This window comes from Syzygium oleosum, unplaced genomic scaffold (assembly GCF_021117445.2).
Source record: "Syzygium oleosum isolate NSW1041296 unplaced genomic scaffold, Sole_v2.1 Sole_v2.03, whole genome shotgun sequence".
NCBI classification, from domain to species: Eukaryota; Viridiplantae; Streptophyta; class Magnoliopsida; order Myrtales; family Myrtaceae; genus Syzygium; species Syzygium oleosum.
In genome coordinates, this window is record NW_026607487.1 from 13,961,843 (window position 1) to 13,987,924 (window position 26,082).

The following is a 26,082-nucleotide window of genomic DNA, read 5'->3' on the forward strand; positions in this document are numbered from 1 at the left end:
TGCACATGCTATAAGCATTACTAGCAGATATCAGTCTGATCCAGGGGAAGAGCACTGGATGGTAGTCAAGAATATCCTTAAGTACTTGCGAAGAACTAAGGATTTATTCTTGGTTTATGGAGAATGAGAGTTTAAAGTTGAAGCTTATACTGATTCCGATTTTCAATCGGATCCTAATGATTATAAGTCTACATCTGGGTTTGTCTTTACACTGAATGGTGGCCCAGTTAGTTGGAAGAGTTCCAAATAGAGCATAACTGCTGATTCCACCACTGAGGCAGAGTATGTAGCCGCTTCAGAAGCAGCAAAGGAAGCCGCTTGGATGAAGAAGTTCATTTTTGAACTTGGAGTCGTTCCTTCCATTGAACAACCAATAACATTGTTTTGTGATAACAATGGGGCAATAGCTCAAGCGAAGGAACCAAGGTCTCACCAGAAGTCCAAGCACATTGAGAGACGCTTCCATCTCATTAGAGAAATTGTTGGGAGAGGTGATATCGCCTTGCAGAAAATTGCCTCAGCGAAAAACGTGGCAGATCCCTTCACTAAGGCCTTACCTCAGTCTTCTTTTGAAAGACACATTGACAAGATGGGTTTGAGATACCAAACAAATTGGCTTTAGTGCAAGTGGGAGATTGTTAGATGTATGCCCTAAAGTCATCATGTAATAGTTACATATTAGGGGTTTAAGTTGTATTTTCAATTTCATTATTTATTTAATGGCAATGACGTATTTATTCATTTGTCCAATTATTTAAATATATGAATGATTCCATAAGATCAGTTGTGACTGGACCTATTCTTGAGAGTTAAGAATATGTGTGATAGGTTCACAGTTAGACTGAATCTTTAAATTGTTCCCGATCGATGGATCATTGAGTGGATATTAATAATCCTGTTGAGATCGGTATGTTCTTAGCTTCACCATTAAGTATTGGATATTTAAGGGAATGACGAGTCACAAGTCATTGGGTATTGTGATGCCCGAGCTAGAACACAGGTGTTTGTATCAGACAAGTTCACTGAACGTGACATGCATATAACGATTAGCAACATGGAAGCTTTTAGCGTGGTCAATGCCTAATCGTTCATGCTCTGGTCTTGTGTAAATAATCCTTAGACCTGAGGCACAGTGTTGACTTGTGTGTTGGATGGCTATGGTTCACAGGTGCACATATTGCTAGTTCGTTGATCCGTCTCTGTACTTGATGGCCATAGTTCGTTCACATACGAAGTTACACGTGTGCGCAAAATGGAATCTGTCTCCTTGTTATACACAAGGTACAATAATGATGTCGTATGCAATATAATCTTTACATTGCATTAAAATCCTCGGCCGGAGTTGTAACCGAGAATGAACTGTTCATGTCTCATATAAAATGCATGTCAATTAGATTTGTGCATATGATCGAATTGATGACTTGACAAATATTCCATGGTCTTTATTCGATCAGGACATAGTAAGGCAGAGGGATTGAATTACACTGTACCCAAAGCTAACGGGTTCATTATGTTCTTAAAATATTCACACTGTCTGGGTAACCATGACATATTGCTAGATGTCAATCATGGCTTGTAGGATCTAGAGGTTGATCGGAACAATCAATTTTCTTGAGAGTACTAACGTGTTAGTGCAAGTCCTATTACCAGCTCAGTGATGAACCTAGGAATGTCACACACTATAACCAATTTAGGATGACGTTGTACGGAAGATGCAATATTGCAAATATGTTTGCAATTATAGCAATCGATTAGTCAGATTGAGATTAAATTAAATGTGATTTAATTTTATTTTATTTTAGTCATGAGCGTGCATGCATATGATACACACGCAAACCTAAAGTGGACACATGTTAATGTGCCATATGATCTTGCACTCTTAATTTTATAAAATTAAATTAATTAAAAATGTACACGGTCAACAAATGTTGACCGTGTGCAGCACACGATCAGCTCCTTGCTGATCGTGTGTGTTTTAATTTAAAATTATAAAAAAAAATGAAAATGATGATGATGGTGGTGCATGCACACGGTCAGCAGTTGACCGTGTGCATCACCCACGGTCAGCAACTGTTGCTGACCGTGGGCATCATCCACGACCAGCAACCGTTGCTGGTCGTGTGCTATATGCACACACGATCAGCGACGGTTGCTGATTGTGTGGTGAGTATCCATGCGATCAGTAACTGTTGCTGATCGCACAAATAGAATGGTGTCAGCAACAGTTGCTGATATAAAAAAATACATAGAAGAAAGAGTGCAATCAGTGTGCGTGAGAGTTAAAAATAGTTTTTTCTCTCTTTCGACGTCGTGATTGAAATATCAATAGTGCGGAGAATTATCGCCACAAGATTGCTAGCACAATTCTATTGGTGATTATCCGCAAGTTCTTCCTTCCGTTCGTCGTGCAATTGGTGGTGTGTCTGAACTAGAGGTCCGACGGTTGTGGGGCTCAAACTGAAGAACATCCGAACCGACATCGTTTTGAGCACGTTACGAGAGGTAATCCGATTAACCCCCTATGGTCTTCCGATTTTTAATTGAAACGCACCAACAACGCCTTTGGAAATACATGTGTAGTTATATTTTTCCGCTGTGTTTATATTTTTTTAACTATGTATGTTCCGTAGAAAACCAACACATCTCCCTTTCATAATTGCCAATCTATGGGATCAAGTCCGATGTTCTCCAGAATCTGGTTTGTGCGAGAAAAATGCCTGTTTGATTTGTAAAATCGGGTTATTATCTCAAGTAATATTTGACTGCTTGAAAATTGTATCTAAAGGAAGGAAAGGACATGAAGAAACGCTGCCCCTGAAGCCACTTCAACAGCTTTCAAGTTATTCAATTCAAAAGAGACTGCACTTGAACTGTTATCATTTGATGTACAGGACTGATTTTCGTGTGCACACAGGCAGACATCATTTACCTAAGTACTAAACATTACTCTAAGAACATGAAGATTTATGAGATTTGCACAACTCCGTGGCATCTACATTCATGAAACCAGCCCCAGAAAGCTTTATTCATAATATGCACGGTTCCCTTGACATTTTTTTTTTTATCGGAAGTTCCCTTGACATTTAACGGCACAAATTTAGTTCTAAAGAGTGAACAACTCTTCAGTGAAAGTCACTGGATGTCAAACCTGACTAGAAGTGAGATGCTTTTCTATTACCCTGTAGAGCCATCACTAGAACACCCTACATGGTCTAGGGACGAAGATCACGAAGAGACCCACTGCCCAGCGGGTAAGCCGGTCTCGTCCGCGAGCAGGAACAACGAAGAATGTGGAGGCGGAGGCGATCAGAGCTCGAGACCCAGCAGCTGCGACCCACGGGCTGGCTCCTGGAGGCAACGTGGTGGAGGCGCGGATTTGAGCTCGGGATGCGACCGGCGGGCTCTTGGCTTGAGGGAGTGGCTCCTGGAGGTGACGGAGGAGGCGGAGACGAAGGCGGAGGCGACGTGCCGGAAGCGGCGGATCTGAGCTGGGGACCGGCGGGCTCGCTCTTGGGAGGAAGAGAAATTTGAAAAAGAGAGAAAATGTTTGAGGCCTTTCGTGCAGCCTGTGAAGAAGAATAAAGAAGAGAAGGGGAAACGCGAGCGGGAGAAGGACAGAGTAGATGACGGCAATTTATGAAGAGAGAGAGAGGGGAGGCCAAACTTAAACTCCGTGGAGCCTGACACGGTGGGCTCCTCGGACACGTGTCTCCACCTCAGAGTTGTGATTTCTCCACGGTGGAATCACCAGAGGCACCTAATATTTTCTCCGGAGGACACGCGATACTCTTCCGCCATCACGTCCCACCACTTACCTACCTACCTACAAATTGCCGTCTCCCACACGGACATTCAGTCTCTCTCTCTCTGTCTCTCTCTATCCCCCAAGTCTTCATATTAACAGAAGCGGAAGGCAGGTGGCGGAGAGATCCCGATTCCCGTTTACTAGTCCTTCTCGGCTCTTCCATGGATGAAGAGATGGAGCAGGAGATGGAGGAGAGGCCGCTGGTGAAGAGGGAGGAGGCGGCAGAAGAAAGCAAGAGCGATGGCATCACGTGGGGAGGAGTGGGGGAGGAGGTGAAGAGGGTGGCGCGCATAGCGGCGCCGATGGTGGTGGTGACGTCGTCGCAGTACCTCCTCCAGATTATCTCCGTCATGATGGTCGGCCACCTCGGCGAGCTCTCCCTCTCCAGCACCGCCATGGCCGTCTCCCTCGCCTCCGTCTCCGGCTTCAGCCTCCTCGTTCGTACTTCCTCTCTCTCCCTCTCTCCCCTTCACGTTTTTTAACTCTTTGTTTTGGATTGATTTTTACCGTGGTGCCATTTTTCTTACTGGACGAGCATTGTAGTCGTCGTGACATGATCGGTGACTGCTTGTTTGAATTACACATGAGCTATCTGTTTTCATATGCTTCCATATGCTCTCAACAATGATGCACTTCAGCTAAAATTAATTTGAAGTAGCAGACTCAGCCAATTCATCTTCATTGCTGTTTTATCCTTTCATTCTTTTCGAGCAAATGAACTCCACGATCTATAATGAGAATAGCGACGGCGTGTGTGTCAGAATCTCAATTCTCAACAATGATTCCGTGGAATTAAATGTAACCCGTTTGCTCCAAACCACACACGAGAAACAGCCGAGTACATGTCCTTAGGCATTTGTCGTGATCGACCCTTTGAAGCATTATCTGCCTATACCAGTTGAATGTGTATAATTATGTCTTTGCCGATCCTATTACCTATAGATGTTGGATTTGTGAGATTCCCGAGGGCATTATAGGCACATAACTGGTGCTGAATAATAGTCCAAGATGGCGGTTACTTTAGTATTGTCTTCTTGTTGACAATGTCAATACTTGGTCCGCTTTAAGCTGGTCACTGTTCCAAAAGTTAATGGTGATTTAACCCAAGTTGGTGAGAATCGGGAAAAAGCTCGTTCTCTCTTTGGTCAGGGACATGCTCTTTAACAGTGAAAAAGATAGGGATCTGACTCTGATGGGACAACATCACATTATTAGGTTTTTAAAGTGAGTGATATTCAATGTACCGACAATAATTTTTAAAATTATTGTATCAATCAATTTAGTATTAGCATGACCCTATGTGCTTTCTCTGTGGGTTTCTAGAGTTGTACATGTAACAGTACTGAGACGAGGTTGTTACATTCCGGGCTCTTCTGTCAGTTGAGCTACTCATGTTATTTCTTTAAAACACACTGCACATAGTCATTTGTGTGTATGAGAGTCCAGAAAAAGCAATTGTACTATGTTAGAAAACTGATCAAAGGATGATGATGGGCCTGCTTGTTGACATAAAAACTGTCCATTCCACCAATTTTGGTTGCTTTTATAAAACATATGTTCAGACTAGTCTTTATGAACGAATTTTGATCCAAAGTGTATGGGAGACAAAAATTGTTTCATTTATAGATGACTAAACTTTTTAGTTCATGAATTTGCAACAACAGCTTGGCATGGCCAGTGCACTGGAAACTCTGTGCGGACAAGCCTACGGAGCTCAACAATACCAAAAGCTCGGAACACATACATACACCGCGATCTTCTCTCTGACCTTAGTGTGCGTCCCTCTCTCTTTCCTCTGGTTCTACATGGGCAAACTCCTTGTGTTGATGGGCCAAGACCCGCTGATCTCACGTGAGGCGGGTAGGTTCATAGTGTGGCTCGTCCCCGCGATCTTTGCGTACGCGGCGCTCCAGCCACTGGTCCGTTACTTCCAGACCCAGAGCCTCACCACTCCAATGCTCATAGGCTCCTGTGCCATGCTCTGCTTACACGTGCCTCTCTGTTGGGTCCTCGTGTTCAAGTCCGGGCTACATAACCTTGGAGCCGCATTGGCATTGGGAATTTCTTATTGGTTGAATGTGATCTTTCTCGGGCTGTACATGACGTTCTCTAGCGCGTGCCGGAAGACGCGTGTCCCGGTGTCAATGGAGATATTCCGAGGCATTCGGGAGTTCTTCCAATTCGCTGTTCCATCAGCTGTCATGCTTTGGTAACTCATGTTCATGCCTAAGTGCTACTTCTGTGTGAATTTCTTTGTTTTCTAGTAGCAGTGCATGTGTATATGCTGTTTATATTGAATGATGACTCATGCTAGGTCTAGTAAGACTACTTTACGTATTTTGTATGGTAGCAGTAACAGATATGACGGATTGTTACATGGGTTTTGAATGTGACCCACTTGTTTCTCTTGAAGTCTACCGCATCACTTGATGTATCAATTTATTATACCGCTCAATGTACACCTAGCATTAGTCTTGCATTCCTCTTGATTGGAAAATGAACTCAACTCATCTTTTTTGTTTTACTGTTTAAGATATTTTCTGTTGATGGAGTTTCTTTCTGTGTACTCATTTGGATGGATTGTAGCCTTGAATGGTGGTCATTTGAACTGCTCATCCTGCTTTCTGGGCTTCTACCGAATCCACAGCTTGAAACTTCAGTTCTCTCTGTGTGGTATGTCCCGTCTTTCATGTTACATTTTTCATGACTTGACCAACATATGATTTTAGAGCTGTGTATTGATCTCGCATTCTAATTTGCTTTTCTGTTTAATCTCATGAACAGTCTCTCAACGATATCAACACTTTACACAATACCATTTGGAGTTGGAGCTGCTGGAAGGTTTGTAAACCCCTCTTGTAGCCTCTTGGGGCATGTTAGACTGACCCCCATAGTACACTTATAATGTTCTAACAGAACCATAACTCTTTTTCGCTGTCTTTCTTCAATAACAGCACGAGAGTGTCCAATGAATTGGGAGCAGGAAATGCGCAGGCAGCTCGTGTAGCTGTCTATGCAGTGATGCTTATAGCAATCACCGAGACAAGTATCGTGAGCGCGGTCTTATTTGCAACCCGGAAAGTCTTCGGTTACACCTTCAGCAACGAAAAGGAAGTCGTGGACTACGTTAAGAAGATGGCTCCTCTTGTTTGCCTCTCTGTCATCTTAGACACCTTCCAAGGTGTCCTTTCAGGTATAACTCAACCTCTCTGTATCATTGGAGAGAACTTTGTCTGGACTTGATCTCGATAGACCCATGGAACTACCATTTAGGAACAGGGAAGCCTACACTAGATAAGTCGATCACCTCCCCGAGCGATTATAATGCAATCGGTTTTTTGTCGTGATGTTGTTTTGCTCGATCAGGTATTGCGAGAGGATGTGGGTGGCAACACATTGGAGCTTATGTGAACCTGGGGGCATTCTATCTGTGTGGAATTCCAGTTGCTGCAACTTTGGCCTTTTGGGTGGGATTGAGAGGAGTGGGACTTTGGATAGGGATTCAAGTGGGTGCTATTGTACAGACATCGTTGCTCTCAATCGTGACCTGTTGCTCAAATTGGGAAAAGCTGGTAATTTATTTTTTTCCTAAACTACTCAAATCAACAACATGCCTTAGGGATGACTTCTTAGCAGCTATACCTTCATAAAACTAGACGAGCAGGAGTTTGGGACAGCCCTAGATCCTCTTTCTTCATGGTGCAATCGTCACAAGTTATATGGCTTTTTATTGGAAGTGCAATCTAAGTTTTTCCTGTCATCAATTCTTCGATTTTTCCTTAGTGGCAACCTCTATAGGCCGTCCTCTAGAAATTTTTCTTGCTACCTCGTAAGGACTTGATTGTAATATTCAAGAAGATTTAGGAACTAATTGCACTCAACCGGAAGATCTAGATTGGTCTTGGATATTTTCATGTTAGTTAATCATGTTAGAAAATGTTTTAATGTAATTATGAAGTATTGTTATCACCGAACTAGGTATCAATTCACGTCAATGTGTAGAGCTGTGCCATGTCATGTTACGTCGATTGGCAGTTTCTCTTGATAATTCCCGTTGTATTCGACTCCGTGTTCACCTATGATAGTGGGAATTGCCATCAAGGAATTAAGTTGGTGCTGAACTTTCTTTTGGTGTTGCAGGCAAGCAAAGCAAGGCAGAGATTATTTGACGGAAGCTTTTCAGCCGATAATGGATCGATTGCTTTAGGCCAGGTCGGTTGAGTTGGGATGCCCTGGTTGAGCCAGGATGACGGTAAATGATTCTTATATATGTACCGGTATGTGATAAATGAATTCTATATGTGTGCCGGGATGTGCATTTACAGGTGAGTTTCCATGTAAACATAGCAAGGGCAAGGTCAAAGTCTTTGCTATTGATTTGCCATCGACATAAGGTGGGGAAAGTATTTGTATGTGTTAGTACAACGACGAGGCATCATCCTGCATGAGTATTAGTGAATTTACTCATTGAGTCTCCCCGACTCATCCTCCGTTGTTTCCCTTGTTTAGGTCCGTAAGATGAAGGATGACATAGAGGAGCTAGGATTAACCTCGGCCTCCGCTTGTAATATGATTTGTACGAGGAACGGCCAGTGGAAAAAGGGCTTGTAAAATCTGTTTAAGTAAAATGGAAATAGCATGTTATGCCTGTTGTGCTTTCCTTGATTTCAAGCTGTTATATAAGGTTTGCTCATGATGCTATTTGTCTTAATCCCGCTATTGTTTTTAATGTGATTGTCCTGAAATTATGCTTCCGCTTGTGTTTAAAGAAAGATAACAATGAACGGGACGTCACAAAGTAAGCCTCAAGTTACGGTCTTGGCCGGGGCGTGACCGAGGTGAGGTAAGGGCGTTACAGATTTATTTGGTATCAGAGCAGGTTTTTCCTCCAGTGGGTGCAGTTCGGGGCAGCTTGCAATTGGCCAGTCCGACGAGGGCGGGGAGTGGCGCCGGGGCCATACGACCTGATCATTGAGCGGCTTCTGACGGAGGTGGCGCCGGGGCAAGAGGCCTGATCATTAAGCGGCCTCTGGCAGAAGTGGCGCCGAGGTGAAAGGCTTGATCATTGAGCGGCTCCTGGCAGGCTTATAGGATGGCTAAAGGCAGGAACGACCGAACTGTGCATCGAATTGGGAAAACGATTCTGAAATCAAAGCGGAAATAAAGACTTGGAGTGATAATGTGCGCTGTAGTTAGGGTAGTTAGCTAGGAAACACCATGCGCATGTGATTGTTTGATTGATTGTTGAATAGGCCTTAGTTAATTACATTTTATTATGACCACTGACCTATTCCTGTGATGTAGAAAGTTCCGTTAGAATTCCGATAGTTTTCCTATTAGTCGGCAACATGAGTGCTCAGGACCAAGTGACCACAAGAGGAAAGACGACTCAGGGCCAGTTGAGTTCCAAAGGAAAGTCAAAAGAAGACCCCCGACTAGACGGAATTCTGCAAGCTCTTGCGACCATTGGAGAATTAATGGGCCAACAGGTTCAGCAGCAAGCAAACCACGCTGCTGGAAATGCCGCAGCAAATGGAAATAGAAATGGAAACGGAAATGATGACCGTACGACGCATGGGCTGGTTGAACAATTTCTGAAGTTAAAACCCCCAAAATTTGTCGGGACGGGAGATCCTGAAGAAGCTGAATCATGGGTCAACAAGTTAGAAAAGATATTTGCACTTTTGAAATGCTCTGATGAAGATAAGGTGACCTTGGCGGTATACCAGCTGGAAGGTAACGCCGGTCACTGGTGGAAGGCAACGCAAGGCATGGTGTTCTCTGTTGACACCGCGGTGACTTGGAAAGCATTTACCAACGCGTTTAACGGAAAATACTTTTCCGAGTGTGCTCGTGATCGGAAGATGGCGGAGTTTCTGCAACTCCAACAAAATAACATGACGGTCGATCAGTACGAGGCCAAGTTCGCTGAACTGTCGAGGTATGCTCCTAGGTTGATTGAAGATCCGGTGGATAGGGCGAAGAGGTTCCGAGATGGCCTGAAACCTGACATCCGAAGTCAATTGGTGCCGTTAAATCTTAAAGACTATAGCGAGTTGTACGAGCGAGCCCAGCTGATAGAGAAAGATTCCTCAAAACGAGCTACCACCACTAACCAAGGAAGGCCTCGTCATCTAACCTCTCAAGACAATCAGCATCGTGACAAGAGGCCGATACAGGAAGGAGAACGTCCATCTACTTCCAACAAGAAGAATAAGACCCTGAGGCCAACCTTCGCTCCAAGTGATGTATGCCGTAATTGCGGGAAATGACACGGCAACGCTTCGTGCTTGGCTCGAACGGGAGCTTGTTTCGGTTGTGGTCAGTAAGGCCACATCATTAGAGATTGCCCACAACGACGACAAATGATGCCGCAGCAGCAGCCGCATGCGATGCAGCAAAACGGAGCACCGCAATGCAATAATTTCCGGCGTCCGCCACCTTAGGGAAAGATTTATGCAATCACTCAAGAAGAAGCAGAAAATTCCAAGACCGTCATCACTGAATGAAGTATTATGCCAAGGATGTAGGATTGTTATAAGTAAAAATAGGGCATAGTAGATCTAGTCGTGTTGGCCCTGTAAGATATTAACATCAATATAAAAGTAGACTATGTTTGAGGAAGATTTTATCAGAGTAGCGCAGTGGAAGCGTGATCAAGCTTGTAGAACTCTAGTCTGTTGGGTTGAGGTTAAGGAAAAAGAAAGGTCACTGGTCCAGAGCTAGTCCAAACTACAACTGATGATGTCCAGGTAAGTGAAAATAAGCTTAGGACTGTCTAAAATAGACTAAAACGGTTATATGGATAAGTGACAGAAACCTTTAGAATTTCAAGTAGGAAAAGGAAACTAAACCCTAGGTATGTTTTAAATTTCGAGGACGAAATTCTTTTAGAAGAGGAGAATTATAACATCATCAATTTTAGTTCCTGGGAAATGGCTATGGGTTAAGTTTGGCGGTTTTCCAATCAGAGCCAATTTTCATCTTGTATTGAAAAATCCAGATTCATATCCTCTGTACCCAGTCATTTTGTTATTTTTGTAGAGACTTTTGTGATCTGAATTTCCGAACACTTCCTTCTTGAAAGTTGTTCCAAACATCTTGAAGTTTTACATACTTTAATTTCAGAATTTTTGAATTTGATTTGGGTTGGACGATCACCTCATTTTCGGACCGTATAAGACTGCCCAGAATGGGTATTTCTGTGATGTTTACACTTTCTCGATTTTCTACAAGCTTTTCTGGGCCGATTTTGAATAAACTTCCTTCACAAAAGTTATTGATAACTTCTTTTTCTATAACATATATAAATTTGGGAATTTTTGGAGATCATTTAGATTCTGGAAAGAGCTTACTTTGAGAAGCAAAGATTCTGTTCCAACGAACTGTTTTTAGTCTGTCTTTGATCTACTAAACGTTATGTTTATAGAAAGATTTAGGTTTCATGTTCTTCATAGAAAATGTATTTTAAGGCCTCGTTCATGACATATTCGAATTTGAGAATTTTATGAATCCATTTACTATGTTTTCAAGTCCGATTTCGTGAACAGTACAAAACTGCCCAGTTTTATCAGATCTCAAAGATTCAGCATTTTCTATATGAGAATGTTGGAATTTCGACTTGATGTCTTCTGATGATTTAAAGCATACGTTCTGAGCTTTCAAATGAGATATTTTATGCTTTGATTGGAGGTCATCCAAGGGGGAAAATGAGAGTGAGCCGAGAGAGAGCCGAGAGAGGGAAAGGAAGAGAGAAACCATTAATGGCTTGGATTCATTTTGATCTCTTCATCATGCTCCTTTGGCAATAGTCCATTAATGAACTTTAATGCTATCCATCATGACTCTTGACTTTGAAGCCCTATTATGATGACAAACATTTAATAGCCTTAGACTTTTGGGGACTTGTCATGATGGCATACATTAAATAAACTTGGACTTTAGGGACCCCCTTGAAAATGACACTTTATCTTTCTTTTTGCCTTGACTTGCTATAAATTGAAGGAGTCCAAATGGTTGAAGAAGCCTCATGTGAAGTCCCTCCTCTCCATTCTCACGCCACTTCCTCTCCTCTTTCTCATTCTCACTTCCCCACCAACCGGCCATCACCATCTTTTCTTCCACTTTCACGCCCAAGAAAGAGACCCCGCCGAATATTTCCTTCCTTTTTGGTTCGGCCCTTTTGAGAATCAACGCCCGAGAATCACCTGAGACTCCAGTGTTCACCCTCACGCCAAGCACTTTTCTCTCTCTCACCATTTGCCGCCGCCGACCGCCGTAGACGTTTACATGTGCTTATAGGTGAGTGGATTCCCTAACACTTGGATAGGGCGGTGTGTTACGTGGTTGGAACGCGGCATGTAAGTCGATTCCCTAATCTCGGGATAAAAAGTTATGATGCGTGGTTGGCTTGAGCTCTCACCCGAGCCTTTGTTGGGACTTGCTTGTTGTTGTTGTTTGTCTTGGTGTTGCACGCATCGCTTGTTACCATGCTTGATGTTCTCATCCATGCTTGTTGATAAGAGGATAGGACGTGGTGTTGCGTGTTTGGTTCGAGTAGTGACTGTGTTTGTGATGTTCGATGTTTGCATGAGTGGTTGCTATTTTACTTCATGATCGTAAGTCAAGGCACGTACGAGTTACGAAACGGGGTGTCGTATGGTCTCGTACTCATGTTGTGGTGTCACGGGACGAGTTCGGCTTGGTACGGGTTTACATTGAGGTGTGTAGATCCGGGCCAAGTTCGGCTCCGAGCCGGCGCTCGGCATGGCGGACCGAGTCACGTACCCTCGATCGCGACTTGCATGTTAGGCGAATGTCATAGAGATCATGATTACACAAGCACGGCACGCCTTTGGGCTCGATTGCATGGACTAATGAAATCAAGATAATAAATCGACTTGTGTGACTCATGATGTGTGATCACTAAAGGAAAGATGAAGACCATCGCGTTGGCGGCGATGCCTAGGTAAACTAGCTCCGGGATGCCCTAGTTGAGCTAGGATGCCTGGGTTGAGCATGGATGCCTCGGTAAACTAGTGCCGGGATGCCCTAATTGAGCTAGGATGCCTTGGTTGAGCCTGGATGTCTCGGGTGAGCTAGCCCCGGGATGCCTCGGTTGAGCCGGGATGCCCTGGTTGAGCCAGGATGACAGTAAATGATTCTTATATATGTACCGGTATGTGATAAATGAATTCTATATGTGTGCCGAGATGTACATTTACAGGTGAGTTTCCATGTAAACATAGCAAGGGCAAGGTCAAAGTCTTTGCTATTGATTTGCCATCAACATAAGCTGGGGAAAGTATTTGTATGCGTTAGTACAACGACGAGGCATCATCCTGCACGAGTATTAGTGAATTTACTCATTGAGTCTCCTCGACTCATCCCCCGTTGTTTCTCTTTTTTAGGTTCGTAAGATGAAGGATGACATAGAGGAGCTAGGATTAACCTCGGCCTCCGCTTGTAATATGATTTGTACGAGGAACGGCCAGTGGAAAAAGGGCTTGTAAAATCTGTTTAAGTAAAATGGAAATAGCATGTTATGCCTGTTGTGTTTTCCATGATTTCAAGCTGTTATATAAGATTTGCTCATAATGCTGTTTGTCTTAATCCCGTTGTTGTTCTTAATGTGATTGTCCCGAAATTATGCTTCCGCTTATATTTAAAGAAAGATAACAATGAACGGGACGTCACAAAGTAAGCCTCAGGTTACGGTCTTGGCCGAGGCATGACCGAGGTGAGGTAAGGGCGTTACAGATCATCTGAGCTCAAGCAGAGCTCCAACTAAGAAAATGATCATTGCAATTCACAAGCTCTCCAGTTGTTTAGTTCTTGATTTCAGTGATGTCACATTCATAGATTGCATTAGATCACACATGGCATCTGCAGCCGTATGCAATTCACACTCAAATTCACTGAACAAGGTCACCATTTCCGCACAAATATCCAGCCCTTGAACATCAGCCAGCATTCAATAATCTCAAGCATAAGTTATATATGAACATGAACATCAGTCATTCAAACAAGAGTTTGGGGGTAATTTCATTGCCTTGCCCTAAATGAAAATGCTTATCATATCCAGTTATTAGACAGGTTGTACCTAGATTCTTGGTCATTTTCAGATACCGTTTCTTAGTTGATGAACTAGACGAATAAATCTAAATACGTGAGTCGAGTTATGTTGTTAGCCATTATCATTTATAGTTATCGTGTTGCAGCAGAGAGCCCTCTTCGGGATATCTTCAAATTAAGTGCTTCACCGTCTTTTTGAAAGGAAAAGAAATCGCAGGATTTATTCTAAACCTCAGCAACATGGAACATAAATCAAGATCCAAAGCTAATAACGCGTCTTGCCTATAAGTAGCCACCGACGTTAAGTAGTCTAGCCAGATTATCACCAAGAAACCAAAGGGCCCTTCACAATGTGCGCAAGATTCTTTCTACCTTCTTGTTCATGCAGAATCCCTTTCAAGCTGAAAGTTGAAAAGGAGCCAAACTGCAAATGTTCTGCTTCTACAACGAAACAAATTAGTGCTAGCAGTTTTTCTTGACATATTCATAGACACATGTCACACCAGATGTGCCGTGCTTCCTTTTGCTTTATATAAAGCCCGATTATTCGGAGGCTCGTGGAACATCCCATACATCGATTAAGTCTAGACTTTTGGTCTGTGCATATAGTCCTGACTCATAGCAATTTGCACGCAATTTATAATTTAATAAGATAATGGTGGTCACTATTCTCTTTCTTTACAATTATCTTACACTTACAGCGACGACACGTTAGAATGCTATGATACGATTTTACGACCAGTCATGACGTGGATGTCATGTTATAAGAAAATGCCAATGGTGAATAGGTGTCGGGCCTTCTTGTCTTCTACTCGCCAATGCCATCAAGAGATTATGACATGCGGTCTCTCTCTCTTTCTCTCTGTTCATTCAGAATATGATTTGATGGATCCAATCAAATGAAATTGATTATCTGTTGGTTGGAGGTGGAGAAGATGCTACATGCACGGCTTCCCGGATGCTGATAGAAAACATTTATCGTCTCGCCACACGTGAGAGTTCAGCTCTTGTCCACATGCTGATCTGCGACAACCCCTCGCTGCTATCTTATTAGGCTTTGGTCTATCATCGTTTGTTTTTGTATTCCTCTTCCTCTGTCTTTTCCTTGAGATGCTAGCATATAAAATGCAATTATTGCCACTGATAATTGAAGACACCATCAAGTCTCTTCAACTGTTAATGTTTTTCTCCTATAATCTGCGAACACTTTGTTTGATTGTGATTTGTGAATAAAATATTTGCACAGAGACGTGTATGAAGTCGGCATCGTTCTATATTATATGAATTCCATCCCGCATCTATACTACGATATACAGTAAATATATGATAGCATAAGTAGCATATAATCCAAAATTTATTTGGAAATAAATCTTGAATAATATAGCATGGCATGGATCGTTTGCACTGCTGATATATTGTGTAGCATGCTGAAGTAGTGTTGGCATGTCAAGTGATAAAACCGACTTTGGTATGCAGGATTTGAAGAGAATTGCTTAGTCACCACTAACAAATGATGTAGTAATTACATAATCCGAAATTTCTTTTTATTAATAAAAAGAGAAAATTTTGCACAACAAGTCTTGAAAATCATGACACAATGTTTGAGAGTTTTGTAATTCCGATGTGCGGAGTTATGTTAATTTATGACTTTGACATGACATTTGTGGGTGCCACAATTATTCTAATCAAGTCCATAGACTTTGAATTTGTCTAATATTGTCCTTCTACTTTCACAATTTCTAATCAAATTTCTTCGACGCCAAATCCAACTGATTAGGGGTGTCAATGGGTCGGGTTGGGTCGGGCTTTCATGATACCCTACCTGACCCAAAATCAATAGGGTTGCGCTTGGCCCGCCCAGACCCGGCCCAAGACCCTGTTCAGCATATTCCCCAAGGTCCGAGTCGGGTCGGGTTAGGCCGGGTTAGGGATTAATTTTTAGCCCATGAACAAAAATATTTCATTAAAATTTACATTAATAGAATTTAATGAAACATATTTTCCTTTTATTTTTTATTTAGAAAATCATTATAAAAAAAATTTTAAAAAGAAAAAATAAGAGAGAGAGAAGACAAAAGAGGGTCCCCCTCTGGGCACACTTACGAAAAAGAAGAAAAGGGTGAAAGGACACAGAAGAAAGTAGTCTGCATATTTCATTAAAAAGAAAAGCTGCAAGAAGAGACAAAATAGGGCAGAGCTTTCTTCGTTCCCTCAGTCAACACACGTCCAGAACAGAGAGCAAAAAAGGAAGCGAGAACGAGAGCAGAGAGGGGAAGAGAGTTTGGGAGTGAATCGGAAAAGGGATAGCTTTGCGCGTTCGCTCGCCGTCCGTCTGAGTTGCCGTCGGCCCCCGTCGAGTCTCCGACAGCCGTGATTCATCCCGGTCAGCCCCGAACCAGGTGGGCTCTCTTCATCTTCCCCTATTTTGAGTCCCCGTCCCCGGCCTTTCGGGTGCCGGGCACACCGAATCTATTCGGTGACCGCCCGGCCCCCACCAAAGGAGGATAATGCTTGTTATACGTTCAAAGAAGTGTTCTTAAACGTTGTATGTCGAAGAGAACCCATGAATCGTGTCAAAATCAGCCCAGAAAATCCATCTCTCAGTCCCCTCCCACGTATTTGTTAAAATGCCTCAAAGAAGCCCTTCAAGCTTCAAACGTTGGATCTGTGTGTGCCATTATTCAGCGTTCTTTTGCAAACCGTGACCACTTTGTTGCAAAATGTGATTGTGCAAAGCACCACACAGCACGTTTGAGCCATATATCACCTTGAATCTCGGCCTGAAGTTTTCGTTTGAACTCGCATACCACTCGTTTGATAAAATGCCTGAGTGAAGGCCCAAACTAAAAAGAAACATGAAATCAGTGCATAGAATCTTCGATATATGTTTTGTTCGTTTAAGATTGATGTTTGGTCACCGATTCCTTGATTTCGTGTGATTTTATGGCATGTTAACTCCGGTACGAGGCGGCCATGTGTGCATTCCCTACCTGCCGGAAAGCTCTTCGTCGCCGAATCGATGCCCGCGGTTAGAGGCCGTTGGAATCAGTTTCCCATCTTTGTTTTGTGTGTTTATGTACGTGCAGATTTAGAGCTTTAGATCTGTTTGAGATTCGGAGAAAAAGGGGTAAGTCGACACCAATGTTCGGTCGCTCGCGTAATTTTTCATAGCCGGAGTTAGTTTATGGTTCGGTGGAGGCGGCAGCCAGCGGTGAGAGTGTGGGTCCAATGGCGGCCACCAGCGTTGGCGACGCATGCCGACAGTCGGGGGTGAAGAGGTGGTCACGGCGTGGTCTCGACTGGATGCGTGGGGGAGGCCTCGGTGAAGAACAGTATGAAGAAGAGGATATTCTGGGTAGAAGGCACGAAGGGGGAAAGGAAGACCAGAAAAGACAAAAGAGAAAAAGAAAAAGAAACAAGAAAAAAGGAAAGAAAAAAAAAAAGAAAAGAGAGAAAATAGGAAAAGAAAAAAAAATCAGAAAAGAAATAGGAAAAGATCCCGAGTGGGTCATAGAGAGTCGGGTCAGGTGTCGGGCGGATCGGGTCAAGGGACCCGGTCCGGAATCTTTATTTTATTAATAAAAATATAAAAAATATTTTAAAATTAAAAAAAATTCCCAAATGTTTAGTAGAAAAAAATAAAAAAAGTCTGAAAAACATTAAAAAAATGCAGAAAATTCAAAAATTAAAAAAAAATTAAAAATTAAAAAAATTAAAAAAAGAAAAAAATTTCGAAAATTAAAAACATTATTTGGGATTTGGAATTGGTTTTTCTTGCCCTTTTGTATGATTGGTATCTTGTTTGATTGCACGTTGCTTGATTCACACACTTTGAAATGCTCGTTTAATTTAACCTCGCATGTAGTTGATTATGCATGTTGGGTTCATGTGTTGATTGTTGCTTCCCTTAGCTTGGTTAGGGATGGAATTTTGAGATTCCCAATTAGTGTGAACATGTTAGGCGGTGATTGAATAATGTTAGGTACCGAAAGGGTACTAGTTGGTCAATTAGTGTAATCAAGTCCTAGTACCCATTGAGTCTCTGGTTCGTAAAAGTGAAGCATTTCTCCCGCGCTTTACTTGGGTGTCTGATCGACTCACCAAAAACTAACTAGTGGCGACTCCTAGATGAAATTGATTCGCGTGTTAATAACTCAAAATCTATGTCGCGAATTGGTATTAGCTTGGGAGAGCTCGAACTAGGTTTAAACTTAGTAATTCATTAGCCAAACCCCTTAGGCGGCGAGCGCCGGTTTGGGGAGATCGCGACAATATTTTATCTAATTCTGGATAAAAAAAAAAGATGATCCAACATTTGGCAGTCAATGCATTTGTCTCCTTCTGTACCACAGTATCAAGACTCCTGCGAGCTTGTCCTCACAGAATCCCATCTTTTACCCTCCCCTCCTAGTCTAGGAATTTATCTTAGTGAAGTTAATGCCAAGCAAAATTTGTTCTCTTCTTTTCTTTTTATTTCTAACTCATAGTAAACTGCACAACTGAAGCAAATGACTCAAACAAGCCTGATTGCTCCGCCGAGACCGACAGAGATCATGTAGACCATCCAACAAGTGTTGAGGCTGCAAAATTGAAGGTATGAACGTAGTTCTAAACTTCTCATTCCACGAAAATACAAATTCTTTCAATTCATACCTAATTGATAACACAAACGTCTCTAGTTTCGGATTTGGCAGAAGACCGATAGAAGAACGACCAGCTCGAAGGACCAGTACTCGAAACAGCGAAAGAAAGTAAATCAAGAGACAAATGATGTGAGTAAACTAGTTCAAGGCTAGGACTCTCACTTCTGAAATAGGGGACTTAGATTAATACAGTCTGACCAACTATCATCAAAACGCTTCGAAAAAACCAAACAGCTACTAATCTTTTCTTTTGATCATAAATTTTGGCATCGCATTAGCAAACATAAGAACAAATAGGTACTCACCAAATCATAACTGCTGAAGGAACAGCAAGCTTGACGAAGCTAACAAGGTCAAGCAAGGCCTCTCTTGTGAAACCGGTCCAAGTTTTGATACAAACTGAAGAGAGCTTCACGTAAATCGCCAGCAGAATCACATTGTTCCAATTTGAAATCGTGTTCGCCAAAGTAGCTCCTCTAATTCCTAGTCCAAACTTAAAGATGAAGACCCAACAGACGACTATGTGAAGAGAAGCAATAACCAGAGAGCTCATCATCATCGGTAGAACGTTATTTTGCGTCTGCAAGAACCTGTTCAGACATTGGAGGAGGCCATACGCGAATAGACTTGGGATCATCCAACGGTTGAAAATTCCCGCTTCCCTGGAAATCTACACATTTTGGCCAAAAGCTATGAGAATGTCGGAGGTGTAGAGCCATATGACTGCAAGAGGGATGCTTAGGCATAGAAGCGTAAGCATAGCTCATTGCGTGTAACTCCAAGCATATGATACTCTTTGGCTCCATAGGCTTGGCCACACAGTGTCTCCAATGCACTTCCCATTCCTAACTTTCATCAGACATTTTGGTCGAGACATTTTAGTTTGCAAACAAAATGAAGATCTAAGTATACACAACCTAGGAATCATGCTCAAAGCACAGTCGACCTCAGCAGATGTAACATGTCATTTCCGCGAGCGGTGTCGCGCGTGGAAATTCAACACCAGAGAAGCACCATACATGTTCAGAGACAAGGATAGTGAAACCTCGGAGAAAACTCAAAAAACACATTTTACCACTTGCTTCTTCAAATTCAGTACTCGAATGTGGCCTCGAGGCGACAAATTGAACTTATTTTCCTTTCCAGTTTCCTCAATGTTACGGTAAAGATGGGTATTATTGTGTTAATACATTTCCTGCCTCGCTCAATTCCCGTGTTTCGTGCTGATGTATCACCTCCTTCAGAACACATTTTCCTCAAACCATTTTGTCTAATGTCTCTCTTTCTTTCGACTAGCAAGACCAACATCATCAGAAGACAAACCCCGCGCACACACAATAATAAGAAACGAGAAGCAACAGGAACATCAATGGCGATGCACGAGAAAGCAACGGAGTAGAGAGTGGTACCAAGACGCTGAAGCCCGTGACGGAAGCAAAGGAGGTGGCCATGGACGCGCCGGAGAGGGGGAGCTCCCCGAGGTGGCCCACGAACATGACGGAGATCACCTGCACGCTGTACTGCAGCATGCTCACCCCGATCAGCGGCCCCGACAGCCGCACCTGCCGCTTCAATTCCTCGATCATGATCACGCGACGCTCGTCCCTTGGAACCGAGCCGGGTGAAGGTTTTCCGCCGCCGCCGCCGCCGTCACGCTCGAGATCATGGCTTTGGATCAGAGGAGATTCAAGAAGGGACGCTTCATCGATTTCTTGATCTCCTCCTCCTCCTCCTCCTCTTCCTCCCATTTTCCCGGGTTCCGTCGATGGGGAGCCGTCTTTCTCTCGAGAGAAAATAATATGGCTTGCAAGCGCCAGACCAGTGTTGACGTGACGTACGCTTATTTATTGATATCCAATGAGATCTTGACACGTGGATAGTGATCTGGAAAATTAAAAAGAGAAATTTCTCTTTTTCCTCTTCCATCTTCAACCTCCGCTCCATCTCCACCGCCCAAGCCGCCACCGCCCCACCGTGGCCGCCACGGTCCGCCGCAAATATGGAGATGCTGCAGCTCGTCGCCGGAAGCCACGAACGAGCCAGAGGACTTGAGATGCGGAGCAGCGGGTCGGCCATGGACGGCCTCTCGTCCGCAGATCTGAGCGCCCGACTTTCTCTGCCATCCCATCGGCTGAGCGGCAGATTTAGGGACGCAGAGCAGTGGGCTCGCGGCCAAGGCTCCAGATCTGGTATACGCACTTTCAGCCCATGGATTCTCTGTTGAGTGGGTGGAAGGAGAGAGATCTTCAGCCATGGCTTCTTCTCTCCTCACCAAATCCAGCCCCTCGCCGCCAGATCTGGAAGTGAGGCACCGGGCGGGAGGAGACGGCCGAAGTGGAGAGATGCGGCGCCAGCCAGCTGTGGCGGAAGGAGGTCAATTTTTCAATTCCAGGTGTCAATTTGTAATTGGTTAACAATATAATAAGCACGTGCTGCTGGCAAACCACCGAATATTTCCTCCCTCCACCTAATCTCTACCACCTCAACGGTTTGTCATTACTTCTGACCAAAAAAAAACAACGGTTTGTCATTATTAAGGTGGTAGAACCAGAAGAAGAGAAGATGAGAAGCGGATGCTTGTTATCTTTGGTAAGATTAAAAACGAGCATTTAAAACACGGATCCAATTCATCGGTTCCCGATTCATTTCTTTCCTTGGAAATTGGAAATGAATCGCACAATACTAATTTCACTTTTTTAAGAATCGGGAAGTAACCGCAGGATCTGATCCTATAATCAGATCAATTCGGTTTCCGATTTTATTCTAAATCCATGCTCACCTATTCTTCCGGCGACATAAATTCGGAGAAATTGACAAGTCGACATGAAGTCTTCCCTCAAATTAATTTGATACGTCCCAATACGACTCTTCCTGTCAAATCCACGAGATACGTTCGGCGTCGTTGACTCATGGTGTTGCATCCGTCCACGCCTTCGAGAGTACAGAAAAGGACAATGCCAGCTAGCATACACACGCGATACTCTTCCGCCATCACTTCCCACGACCTACCTACCTACCGATAAAATGCCATCTCCCACGCGGACATTCAGTCCCTCTCTCTCTCTCTCTCTCTCTCTCCCCCAAGTGTTCATATTAACAGAAGCGGAAGGCAGGCGGCGGAGAGATCCCGATTCCCGTTTACTAGTCCTTCTCGGCTCTTCCATGGATGAAGAGACGAAGCAGATGATGGAGGAGAGGCTGCTGGTGAAGAGGGAGGAGGCGGCAGAAGAAAGCAAGAGCGATGGCATCACGTGGGGAGGAGTGGGGGAGGAGGTGAAGAGGGTGGCGCGCATAGCGGCGCCGATGGTGGTGGTGACGTCGTCGCAGTACCTCCTCCAGATTATCTCCGTCATGATGGTCGGCCACCTCGGCGAGCTCTCCCTCTCCAGCACCGCCATGGCCGTCTCCCTCGCCTCCGTCTCTGGCTTCAGCCTCCTCGTTCGTACTCCCTCTCTCTCCCTCTCTCCCCTTCACGTTTTCTAACTCTTTGTTTTGGATTGATTTTTACCGTGGTGCCATTTTTCTTACTGGACGAGCATTGTAGTCGTCGTGACATGATCGGTGACTGCTTGTTTGAATCACACATGAGCTATCCGTTTTCATATGCTTCCATATGCTCTCAACAATGATGCACTTCAGCTAAAATTAATTTGAAGTAGCAGACTCAGCCAATTCATCTTCATTGCGGTTTTTTCCTTTCATTCTTTTCGAGCAAATGAACTCCACGATCTATAATGAGAATAGCGACGGCGTGTGTGTCAGAATCTCAATTCTCAACAACGATTCCGTGGAATTAAATGTAACCCGTTTGCTCCAAACCACACACGAGAAACAGCGGAGTACATGTCCTTAGGCATTTGTCGTGAACGACCCTTTGAAGCATCATCTGCCTATACCAGTTGAATGTGTATAATTATGTCTTTGCCGATCCTATTACCTATAGATGTTGGATTTGTGAGATTCCCGAGGGCATTATAGGCACATAACTGGTGCTGAATAATAGTCCAAGATGGCGGTTACTTCAGTATTGTCTTCTTGTTGACAATGTCAATACTTGGTCCGCTTTAAGCTGGTCACTGTTCCAAAAGTTAATGGTGATTTAACCCAAGTTGGTGAGAATCGGGAAAAAGCTCGTTCTCTCTTTGGTCAGGGACATGCTCTTTAACAGTAAAAAAGATAGGGATCTGATTCAGATGGGACAAAATCACATTATTAGGTTATTAAAGTGAGTGATATTCAATTTACTGGCAATAATTCTTAAAATTATTTTATCAATCAATTTAGTATTAGCATGACCCTATGTGCTTTCTCTGTGGGTTCCTAGAGTTGTACATGTAACAGTACTGAGACGAGGTTGTTATATTCTGGGCTCTTCTGTCAGTTGAGCTGCTCATGTTATTTCTTTAAAACACACTGCACATAGTCATTTGTGTGTATGAGAGTCCAGAAAAAGCAATTGTACTATGTTAGAAAACTGATTAAGGATGATGATGGGCCTGCTTGTTGACATAAAAATTGTCCATTCCACCAATTTTGGTTGCTTTTATAAAATATATGTTCAGACTAGTCTTTATGAACGAATTTTGATCCAAAGTGTATGGGAGACAAAAATTGTTTCATTTATAGATGGCTAAACTTTTTAGTTCATGAATTTGCAACAACAGCTTGGCATGGCCAGTGCACTGGAAACTCTGTGCGGACAAGCCTACGGAGCTCAACAATACCAAAAGCTCGGAACACATACATACACCGCGATCTTCTCTCTGACCTTAGTGTGCGTCCCTCTCTCTTTCCTCTGGTTCTACATGGGAAAACTCCTTGTGTTGATGGGCCAAGACCCGCTGATCTCACGTGAGGCGGGTAGGTTCATAGTGTGGCTCGTCCCTGCGATCTTTGCGTACGCGGCGCTCCAGCCACTGGTCCGTTACTTCCAGACCCAGAGCCTCACCACTCCAATGCTCATAGGCTCCTGTGCCACGCTCTGCTTACATGTGCCTCTCTGTTGGGTCCTCGTGTTCAAGTCCGGGCTACATAACCTTGGAGCCGCATTGGCATTGGGAATTTCTTATTGGTTGAATGTGATCTTTCTCGGGCTGTACATGACGTTCTCTAGCGCGTGCCGGAAGACGCGTGTGCCGGTGTCAATGGAGATATTCCGAGGCATTCGGGAGTTCTTCCAATTCGCTGTTCCATCAGCTGTCATGCTTTGGTAACTTATGTTCATGCCTAAGTGCTACTTCTGTGTGAATTTCTTTGTTTTCTAGTAGCAGTGCATGTGTATATGCTGTTTATATTGAATGATGACTCATGCTAGGTCTAGTAAGACTACTTTACATATTTTGTATGCTAGCAGTAACAGATATGACGGATTGTTACATGGGTTTTGAATGTGACCCACTTGTTTCTCTTGAAGTCTACCGCATCACTTGATGTATCAATTTATTATACCGCTCAATGTACACCTAGCATTAGTCTTGCATTCCTCTTGATTGGAAAATGAACTCAACCCATCTTTTTTGTTTTATTGTTTAAGATATTTTCTGTTGATGGAGTTTCTTTCTGTGTACTCATTTGGATGGATTGTAGCCTTGAATGGTGGTCATTTGAACTGCTCATCCTGCTTTCTGGGCTTCTACCGAATCCACAGCTTGAAACTTCAGTTCTCTCTGTGTGGTATGTCCCGTCTTTCATGTTACAGTTTTCATGACTTGACCAACATATGATTTTAGAGCTGTGTATTGATCTCGCATTCTAATTTGCTTTTCTGTTTAATCTCATGAACAGTCTCTCAACGATATCAACACTTTACACAATACCATTTGGAGTTGGAGTTGCTGGAAGGTTTGTAAACCCCTCTTGTAGCCTCTTGGGGCATGTTAGACTGACCCCATAGTACACTTATAATGTTCTAACAGAACCATAACTCTTTTTCGCTGTCTTTCTTCAATAACAGCACGAGAGTGTCCAACGAATTGGGAGCAGGAAATGCGCAGGCAGCTCGTGTAGCTGTCTATGCAGTGATGCTTATAGCAGTCACCGAGACAAGTATCGTGAGCGCGGTCTTATTTGCTACCCAGAAAGTCTTCGGTTACACCTTCAGCAACGAAAAGGAAGTCGTGGACTACGTTACGAAGATGGCTCCTCTTGTTTGCCTCTCTGTCATCTTAGACACCTTCCAAGGTGTCCTTTCAGGTATAACTCAACCTCTCTGTATCATTGGAGAGAACTTTGTCTGGACTTGATCTCGATAGACCCATGGAACTACCATTTAGGAACAGGGAAGCCTACACTAGATAAGTCGATCACCTCCCTGAGCGATTATAATGCAATCGGTTTTTTGTCGTGATGTTGTTTTGCTCGATCAGGTATTGCGAGAGGATGTGGGTGGCAACACATTGGAGCTTATGTGAACCTGGGGGCATTCTATCTGTGTGGAATTCCAGTTGCTGCAACTTTGGCCTTTTGGGTGGGATTGAGAGGAGTGGGACTTTGGATAGGGATTCAAGTGGGTGCTATTGTACAGATATCGTTGCTCTCAATCGTGACCTATTGCTCAAATTGGGAAAAGCTGGTAATTTATTTTTTTCCTATACTACTCAAATCAACAACATGCCTTAGGGATGACTTCTTAGCAGCTATACCTTCATAAAACTAGACGAGCAGGAGTTTGGGACAGCCCTAGATCCTCTTTCTTCATGGTGCAATCGTCACAAGTTATATGGCTTTTTATTGGAAGTGCAATCTAAGTTTTTCCTGTCATAAATTTTTCGATTTTTCCTTAGTGGCAACCTCTGTAGGCCGTCCTCTAGAAATTTTTCTTGCTGCCTCGTAAGGACTTGATTGTAATATTCAAGAAGATTTAGGAACTAATTGCACTCAACCGAAAGATCTAGATTGGTCTTGGATATTTTCATGTTAGTTAATCATGTTAGAAAATGTTTTAATGTAATTACGAAGTATTGTTATCACCGAACTAGGTATCAATTCACGTCAATGTGTAGAGCTGTGCCATGTCATGTTACGTCGATTGGCAGTTTCTCTTGATAATTCCCGTTGTATTCGACTCCGTGTTCACCTATGATAGTGGGAATTGCCATCAAGGAATTAAGTTGGTGCTGAACTTTCTTTTGGTGTTGCAGGCAAGCAAAGCGAGGGAGAGATTATTTGACGGAAGCTTTTCAGCCGATAATGGATCGATCATTTGAGCTCAAGCAGAGCTCCAACTGAGAAAATGATCATTGCAATTCACAAGCTCTCCAGTTGTTTAGTTCTTGATTTCAGTGATGTCACATTCATAGATTGCATTAGATCACACATGGCATCTGCAGCCGTATGCAATTCACACTAAAATTCACTGAACAAGGTCACCATTTCCGCACAAATATCCAGCCCCTGAACATCAGCCAGCATTCAATAATCTCAAGCATAAGTCATATATGAACATGAACATCAGTCATTCAAACAAGAGTTTGGGGGTAATTTCATTGCCTTGCCCTAAATGAAAATGCTTATCATATCAAGTTATTAAACAGGTTGTACCTAGATTCTTGGTCATTTTCA

At 43.3% G+C, this 26,082-nt stretch overlaps 2 protein-coding genes across 3 annotated transcripts; one reads left to right on the top strand and one right to left on the bottom strand.

The window, feature by feature from the left end:
- The first annotated feature begins 3,951 nt into the window (after window positions 1-3,951).
- On the top strand, window positions 3,952-26,051 carry LOC115667119 (protein DETOXIFICATION 12-like). 2 transcript variants are annotated; one of them, XM_056309845.1, is made up of 7 exons: window positions 3,952-4,242; window positions 5,470-6,014; window positions 6,392-6,478; window positions 6,590-6,646; window positions 6,760-6,998; window positions 7,172-7,377; window positions 25,662-26,051. In XM_056309845.1, the coding sequence occupies exons 1-7, from the start codon at window positions 3,967-3,969 to the stop codon at window positions 25,725-25,727; spliced, it is 1,476 nt and encodes a 491-aa protein (XP_056165820.1). In that variant the 5' UTR covers window positions 3,952-3,966; the 3' UTR covers window positions 25,728-26,051. The 2 variants fall into 2 exon arrangements, with proteins under 2 accessions (XP_056165820.1, XP_030444593.2); XM_030588733.2 differs by lacking the exons at window positions 3,952-4,242; window positions 5,470-6,014; window positions 6,392-6,478; ... (1 more) ...; window positions 6,760-6,998; window positions 7,172-7,377 and adding exons at window positions 21,624-21,960; window positions 23,187-23,731; window positions 24,109-24,195; ... (1 more) ...; window positions 24,476-24,714; window positions 24,888-25,093.
- LOC130137761 (protein DETOXIFICATION 17-like) lies at window positions 18,988-20,325 on the bottom strand. Its single transcript, XM_056309848.1, has 2 exons — window positions 19,932-20,325; window positions 18,988-19,371 (listed from the first exon to the last, which is right to left on the bottom strand). Exons 1-2 carry the CDS (start codon window positions 20,268-20,270, stop codon window positions 19,261-19,263), a joined length of 450 nt encoding a protein of 149 aa, XP_056165823.1. The 5' UTR covers window positions 20,271-20,325; the 3' UTR covers window positions 18,988-19,260.
- Window positions 26,052-26,082: the final 31 nt, after the last annotated feature.

What these genes read in the sequence shown, in the direction of transcription:
- LOC130137761 (XM_056309848.1), bottom strand. Translation starts at nt 20,270, where the DNA reads ATGGGAGGAAGAGGAGGAGGAGGAGGAGGAGATCAAGAAATCGATGAA. An exon ending in TCACGGGCTTCAGCGTCTTG is followed by an intron (nt 19,372 to 19,931) that starts GTACCACTCTCT and finishes GTCTGATGAAAG; the next exon opens with TTAGGAATGGGAAGTGCATT.
- LOC115667119 (XM_056309845.1), top strand. Translation starts at nt 3,967, where the DNA reads ATGGATGAAGAGATGGAGCAGGAGATGGAGGAGAGGCCGCTGGTGAAG. An exon ending in CCATCAGCTGTCATGCTTTG is followed by an intron (nt 6,015 to 6,391) that starts GTAACTCATGTT and finishes GATGGATTGTAG; the next exon opens with CCTTGAATGGTGGTCATTTG. An exon ending in GCTCAAATTGGGAAAAGCTG is followed by an intron (nt 7,378 to 25,661) that starts GTAATTTATTTT and finishes TTGGTGTTGCAG; the next exon opens with GCAAGCAAAGCGAGGGAGAG.